General features: G+C 57.6%; 2 protein-coding genes across 2 annotated transcripts; both read right to left on the reverse strand.

Annotated features, from left to right (window-relative positions):
- Positions 1 to 1,283: 1,283 nt before the first annotated feature.
- Positions 1,284 to 3,205, reverse strand: L226DRAFT_311939 (uncharacterized protein). The gene is made up of 4 exons (XM_067673809.1): positions 2,768 to 3,205; positions 2,226 to 2,483; positions 1,420 to 1,652; positions 1,284 to 1,362 (listed from the first exon to the last, which is right to left on the reverse strand). The coding sequence occupies exons 1-3, from the start codon at positions 2,883 to 2,885 to the stop codon at positions 1,489 to 1,491; spliced, it is 540 nt and encodes a 179-aa protein (XP_067529417.1). The 5' UTR covers positions 2,886 to 3,205; the 3' UTR covers positions 1,284 to 1,362; positions 1,420 to 1,488.
- An 807-nt stretch (positions 3,206 to 4,012) lies between these two features.
- Positions 4,013 to 4,863, reverse strand: L226DRAFT_311927 (uncharacterized protein). Its single transcript, XM_067673808.1, has 2 exons — positions 4,463 to 4,863; positions 4,013 to 4,398 (listed from the first exon to the last, which is right to left on the reverse strand). The coding sequence occupies exons 1-2, from the start codon at positions 4,599 to 4,601 to the stop codon at positions 4,058 to 4,060; spliced, it is 480 nt and encodes a 159-aa protein (XP_067529418.1). The 5' UTR covers positions 4,602 to 4,863; the 3' UTR covers positions 4,013 to 4,057.
- Positions 4,864 to 7,113: the final 2,250 nt, after the last annotated feature.

Genomic DNA, 7,113 nt, shown 5'->3' on the forward strand with positions numbered 1-7,113 from the left:
TCCATGCGTGTCGGAACGGCGGCGAACACATAAGACACCACCCATACTACGAAGTCCACCGGGGATAGAACCCAAGGGGCAGCAGCAGACCTCGCTGCGGGAGCTGCAGCGCAGGGTCGAGTCAGCTCTGGGTGAGAGCCAAAACTATAGGTGGATATCGTACAACCTCCGATAAAATGCCGCAGCTTCTGCTTCTGTGCATGGAAGACGATGTCCGCGGGAGTGCGAGTACCAAAGACGTATGACAATTGCCGTACTCCTGCACGGCTAATCGCGGATTCCAGGCTCAGGACTTCAGGCTCCCACTCAACCCACGAGAAGGGTGTAATTAGGGAATCGACCCTCGGTCACTCCGTTGTATGGAAGATAGAACATCTTGAAGATGTTCTCCAGCAGCTCGGGCATGAAGCTCAATACGAGCGCTCATGTCCTGTTCCCGGAGGACGTCATCTCTCCGGGGAGAGCTCCTACATACTGCTATCCGCAAGCGGGGCTCTACCAATGGAAGACAACGACTCGCAACTCCATAGCGGAGAGTGCATGCCTCCGATGATTTGCTCTCGGAAGCAGATGTGTATAACTCCTCCCACATAGCGGATGGATAGATGCCCGAGGCTACACGGGATTGGGTTGTACAGCTGATCGCAGAGTAGACCAAATCCGCAACGATCGCACTCACCGCCGATGCACAGCCTGTACTATACGGAATATTCGACTAGACGCAGCGGGCGGTTTGCAAGGATATGGACGCCGCCACCAAGCTCCTTGGAAAGTTCGCTGCAAGTGTCGACCACATCAGACGCGCGCTGGAACACCGAAGGTGATACAAGGAACACTCACCTGGAACTCAATCGACCATCAAGGGGGTGGTGAGGGGCCGGAGCGACTAGTGAGGAGTATCCAGACCTATGGGAGGTACGACACAATCATTGATTCGAGGGAGAAGCTAGCTGGTGGCAGTTACAACGAGCGGGTGAAGAGACACGAGGGTGAAGAGATGGCAATGCAGCTGGTTCCTCAAAATTTCCGTAGACTTCCAGACGAGGAATCGCGAGCGCGTGATCGAACAAGTTCTCGATCGTAAATGACAGACAGCGCGGAGTACGAGACCGGCTTTTCCCTCAGCGGTGCAGATTGAGCGGGTCGAAGACGGATTCTGTCCGCGGGTAACAGCCCGACATCGGTTTCATCTGCTATCCATCGGTTAATTCTCCAGCTCGCTGAGGCGGTATAATCGGACTTACGAATGTGTCGAACTTGACCACACACGGAGACTTCACCTCCGTCGCTCAGATCGCCAATATCCGAGGGTAGGTACCTCTAATATGGAGATTCTGGTCGAACGCGTTTGTTCCAGGAGAACTCACGGTCATAGTGGGTGAGCAGATCTGCGATAATCCGGGGGAAGGACACGCTCACCTTCAGCGTCCATACAGTGTTTCATCGTTCCTCGAGTCACCATCCTCCGTAGCCGCAGCACGCGCGGTCTCAGTAGGCCTGCGAGATGACAGCCCTTGACACGCTAACCAAAGTGCGCATGGAACGCAGCTCGTAGTCATGCGGACCCTCAAGGCTGGGATGGATTAGGCTGGTCACAGTGAGACCGTTTGCACAGTCGAGTTCCGTCCGACGGGTGCCTTCCTGGAAGCCGACTAAGACAGTAGTGAGCGGACTGATTTCGGGATTTCAGAATGCGTCCGGGATTATACAGAAAGCCCAGTGAATGTAACCGCCATCTAGTCTCTTCGCGGTGACAGGACCCTGGTCTGGGAATAAAGAAAGAGGGTACAAGGCCAAAGGGCCTAGTCTCAGTACCTATTTTTCTAACACGGAGCAATCCGAGGAGTACTGCGATCCACGGTACTTCGGTAATATGGTGTTGCCCTAACGTCGTTCTCAGGACAACCATGTTCACCCATGTCTCGACTAATGGCGCGTTTCCTGGTGCTGCAGGAACCCGCATGTATTACCCTGACAAGAGAACAAGGCCCATCAACGACGACGACCCCGCACTGGCCGCGATGGAGGAACAGTGCTCAGCCAAACACCGGCGTGAGGACCGCCGATACAGTTGGTGGATACCATCAGGACATGCCATCGACAGACGTCTGGACAGCTCCTCGGAAGTCCAGGACATGTTGACTACTGCGCGCGGTGTCTCGAATATTTTCGCAAATCGCATATTTTGCACAAGATAATCGAGACCGGGAAATGATGGAACTCACTTAGCGTGCCCGGCGAAGTCGAACGAACGTGATGTACACCGCACCACTGGGAAGCTGGTGTCGCGAGCTTGGACGGCATACGCTCCGGCCGTGACTGCCTCCGACATCCCATGGACGTTGGACATTGCAGAGATGCACTCAATGCAGGGACGCAGGTACTGAATGTGCTGCCCGCCCCAAACACGTCTTCGTCCCAGGGGATGTGAGGTGATCGAGGCCCGGAAGACCACCGCGTTCCGTGCCGAGCGTGAGCCGGTACTGTAAATGACAGAACATCAGACCGTGTCCAACGCACATTCAGAAGAGCGACAATGATTCGCGAGGATGTGCGAAGGACAGCACGTCTGCTGCCCTTCGCAAAGGGGATCGTCAGGGTCGGTGACGACATACGTGCCATCACCTCCGCTGCGTCCATTGCACGCGTGTATAGCGCATGCACCGGGGCCCGACTGACGTCCCAGGGGTGCAGCACACGAGGTGGCAATGTCGTGGATAGCGGCAGCGGGGATGGGATGAACACCGCTTATATGGAAATTACTCACTACCGGGCAATGGTTTGCAAAATCTCCCCGACGCGGACGCATATTCGACCCCAGCGGGACCCCGCTCCGAGAGCCGTAGTCCAGGCCGCCCCATGATGTTCGGTGCCGAATCTATCATGCAGAGTAGGCGAGTTCGGGCTAGTCTTGAAGTCACCAGCGTTTATGTCGAGGTAGCAGGAGCCACAGCCGCTGGTGCTCCGAGTCCCCCGATATCACGGTCACGTAGGCGCGGCGTGTTTGTAAACCGAGTAACGAAGATGACACATGTGCTGTAGTTCGGGTAGGCAGGGTAATGTGGAGACCAACCATGCGGACGGGAATCAGCTGGACTCATGAGCGAGGAGATCGTCGCAGTCCAGCCCGCACCATCAGCGCTGCAGCCGCCATGTACGGCTGCGCGGGGGCGTCGAAGAAGCTCGCGAAGGCGTTGGTCTGCATACCAATCACTGGGCGAGTAATTAATGTCATCGACGTCGATGCGGGTACTGTACTGCGCCGAACTTCGAAGGTCGGGAGGACTTAGTCGGGCCCTAGTCTCTAGCCGATGTCAGTGGACGAGTCTGAATTTGGAATTGATATATCAACACACCAACTGAAGGTTGGAGCTGAGAAAACTTGGCAGGTGGCGCACGCTATTATTCATTGATCTGCCATGTCGCGACGACGGGATGCCACAGCCTGACTAGAACATGCATGGGTGGCGTTGAATGCAAGTCAATGATCAGCACAGATGTACACCGACTGAATGAGAGACCGAGAACCGTACCAATGAAAATTCCTCAATTTAATTCCACAAGTGCGAATGCATAGACACCCTTGGCCCGTCTCGTCTCGTCTGGTGTGGTACAGGGGATAGGGTAAGGGTGCAATCGAACGAGCACACGGAGAACTCGTACCATGCGCCATTTACCACCGAAGGTTCATCCAGCATCCAGAAGCCTGCACACCAGTGCCACGAACCGCCCGCATGACGACATCGTTTCCACCTCCACCTCCACCTCCACCTCCACATCCCCCCTTGTACGATCATCATCGCTCGCTCGACACGCGCTTAGCAGATACCCGCAATCCGCGATCCGCAACAGTCGACCACATCGGCGGACTCTCGAGTCTCCTGACTTGTCTCGGAGGTATGGATCCCCGGTACCAGGCGGCCAAGCATCGTGGGTGCATGCACGACATACAGAGACAATGCAGTGACAGAGGCGGCTCGCCCACCGTGGCGTTGCGGTAATAGATAGCAGTGACCCAATCCCGTCGCCAGCGTGGAGCGGCGGATTCACGGTGCGGCTACTTGAGATAAGGCCGGGCTGCTGAGCTGCTGAATATGGCCACGGTGGCCCGGGGGCAGAGTCGACTCTCGAGAGCCAGATGGCTGGCTGTAGTATCAGCGTAGGCGGTGAGATCGTAGTAGCCTTGATTATTACTGAATTTCAAAGTTGCTGCGGACGATTTCCGGATGTGAGAGAGGCAGTGGTTGAGGTGGACGTAGGAAGGGCGCTTGGGGAACCTCGCAGATGATACGTGCAGCATCCCATGACCTGCGCAGGGTTCTCCCCGACCCGCTTGCGCCGCACGTCCGCGGAGACCGAACGGGTCTGCGTCCACAGGGACAGGAATGCACCGGGTGGCTATGAGACTGAGGGTCAGACATCCGGCCCAAGACAGACGAGATGGAGATGAACGACGACGCACCTCCGGAGCAACGCGCAGGGCGCTTCGCCCATGACGCAACGGCGGACGGTCGGAATGCCTGCAGGGAAGAGCGAGAATCGAGGAAATGCAAATCATATTCGTGATGTGCCAGAAAACCCCAATGCGATCCCGTCCCCATGTGTATGGGCGGCGTGTAGATAGGCTAGGCATCACGACATAGACCGGGAGTCCAGCGCGCCCGCCACCGAGAGCATCGCTTGAGTACCGCCGGTGTGGTTCTTCCACTTGGAGGAGCACGGTTTGTGACATTCTGTGCACGAGTGCGGACTCGGACTCGGCGCGCTGTCCACGATGGTGGCAAGAAGTAGTAACATCCGACCGGCAATGAAAAGCGCCGGGAGTACGACCGAGTTAAGCACGATGCTGACTACACAGTACATGCTTTTTCATGTCAGCATGAGGACGATTCGTCAATCGAGTTGAATACGCACATATCATCTCTGTACAAGAGGCCCCCGGTCGCTCCGTGTCCTGACTCCCCGGCAATGTCGTAGAGCGCTCGTTTCGGACTCGTTCCGCCTGAATGTTCGGATTAGCGAGAGCTGAGCGGCTGAGCGACGTGGAACCTTAGTGTGACAGCAAGGTCGAGAGTTCTCTGACCCACCTCGCGCTCTCTCCCCCTGATCGAGAGCACGGCGGGGAGTAGAGCGTGGGTTAGCTGGAACCCCAGAAGCGAGCGCTCATTGGAAAGTGTCACGGAGAACCACGCTGAGCGCGCTCGTCGCCCGGAGAACCGAGGAACCTTGAGAAGGAGACAGGTGCGCCGCTCTTCTGTGGACATTGTTCACTCCTGGGTACTCGAGTACAGCAACCCAGGCGATTCGGCAAGGGGGGATCCCGTACTGAACACTGAGCTAAGCCCCACATCGGGGTGTGAGGGCGTCCTGGATGATGGTGCGCATGGTACGCGTTCTGCGATTGTCTCAGTTCCACGTAGGACAGCATATAGTGGGGTAGAGTGCGTAAGCTCACCTCGAGTGACCTCGCTTGAAGTGTGCGGCCAGAAAGGATGATCCAGGCGATGGTTACAGTTACGAGCTTGGACGCCGAGGGTGGAAGAACGATCATCATGGTGGCGACACCTCCACGGCCAGGACCCAGAAGCGGCCAGCCTCAGGTGTGGGACCGCAATAAGCCATAGACAGAGGCTCTGGACTCAGATCCCGGGACCCTGTCTCTGAGCCGAGGGAAGACAGCCATCGGCGCTCATAGCAGCACTTCTCTCCCCTATCCATTCCGCGTCAGTCACTTTGCCTAGGAAAACACAGCGCGACTCGTACCTCAGTTTGACTCCTCAAACCCTCCTCAGGCTCACGACCCATCCCTGACGCCAACGCCGCTCATCTGAGCCGCAAACTCCCCCGAACCGTCTCCACTCCCAGTGCCAGTGCCACTTGCCATTCCTTGGAACCGGAACCAACCAGGTCGCCGAAGAAGTGGAGCATCTCTGAGTATGCTTGACGCAAACGCCCATGGGTGGCCGCACGGTCCTTCCGAGTCGGAGGAGGATGAACGAGGATGCTTAGGGGCCGGGGATGCGTAGAAGGCGGCTTGAACCCAGTATGGTCGAGGGAGTTCGTACCCGTCATGAGATACACGGGGTGGACTGTGATGGCCCCCCTCCCCCCGGTTGACGCATTGCGTTCAGTCGACGGAGGGATACTCCGTGCTGTAGTGCGAGAGATCTAGCGTGATGTGGCGGGGTGTCAATCTCACGGCATTGGGGCTCAGGACAAACACAACGCGACTCGTACCTCAGCCTCAGCCTCAAGCCCTCCCGACCTCCCATCCCTAACCCAACACTCAGACTCACATGCACCTGAGCTGAAAACCACCTCGAACCCATGCACGGGTCTCCACTCAGGCTGCCAGTATCCGCGTTCCTGCGACGCGCATCTGCCCGCATCGGCGAAATCCGCGGAGAGACACACAGCAGATGGTGAAAGAGGGCGCCTGGGATTCACTATACCAATGGAGAGCGCGAGTCCTCGGACTCGGGAGCGTCTTCCTGCCGCCGTTCGTCGTTCTGTCGCGCTCCCAACGTGAAGCGTGAAGCAAGGTCGCGGTCCATGGAGGGAGAGAACGAATCAGACATCCGCCCGCCGCCCGCCGCCCGTCCTCAAGAGTCAACTCCTCTCGGGTGTTCGGGTGCTCGGGTGCTCGGGTGCCAGGGTGCTCTGACATGAAGCTCGCCGCAGCGGTCCGGGGCAGGTGTCTCTTCGAGCCCGTTTCTGACTCTTCTCCGCTTCGTGCTTCGTGCAGCGCGCTTCGTGTCGAGTCTCGGGTGTCTCGGGTGTACCGTGTCGGGCGCGGGCGCGGGCTGGTTCGGACATAGCACTTGCACTTAGCACTTTCGTTCGTCTCCGCACCTCCGTATGCACGTATACGTATGCAGCGTGTCCGCCATTGCCATCATCGCAGCGTGCTGTTCAAGCGCTCAGCGCTCAGTGCTCAGCCTCGAGAAAGCCGGCCGCGCACTTCCCCGCGTCCCTCGCGCGATCCACGAGGCGCGTGCCCATTTGATTTTTGATTTTTGAGGTGTGGGGTGTGGGAGGTATGCAGGTAAGTGTGGAGGGTACGAGACCAGCCGACGGGATAGAGGGAGAGAGAGAGAGAGAGAGAGAGAGATG

This window comes from Lentinus tigrinus (genome assembly GCF_003813185.1).
Source record: "Lentinus tigrinus ALCF2SS1-7 unplaced genomic scaffold L226scaffold_54, whole genome shotgun sequence".
Lineage (NCBI taxonomy): Eukaryota > Fungi > Basidiomycota > Agaricomycetes > Polyporales > Polyporaceae > Lentinus > Lentinus tigrinus.

Coding starts and splice junctions, on each gene's coding strand:
- L226DRAFT_311939 (XM_067673809.1), bottom strand. CDS start 2,885: ATGATAGATTCGGCACCGAACATCATGGGGCGGCCTGGACTACGGCTC. Junction 2,484..2,767: donor TTGCAAACCATTGCCCGGTA/GTGAGTAATTTC, acceptor TGTCATTTACAG/TACCGGCTCACGCTCGGCAC. Junction 1,653..2,225: donor GACTTCGCCGGGCACGCTAA/GTGAGTTCCATC, acceptor CTACTGTCTTAG/TCGGCTTCCAGGAAGGCACC.
- L226DRAFT_311927 (XM_067673808.1), bottom strand. CDS start 4,601: ATGGGGACGGGATCGCATTGGGGTTTTCTGGCACATCACGAATATGAT. Junction 4,399..4,462: donor CCCTGCGCGTTGCTCCGGAG/GTGCGTCGTCGT, acceptor TCAGTCTCATAG/CCACCCGGTGCATTCCTGTC.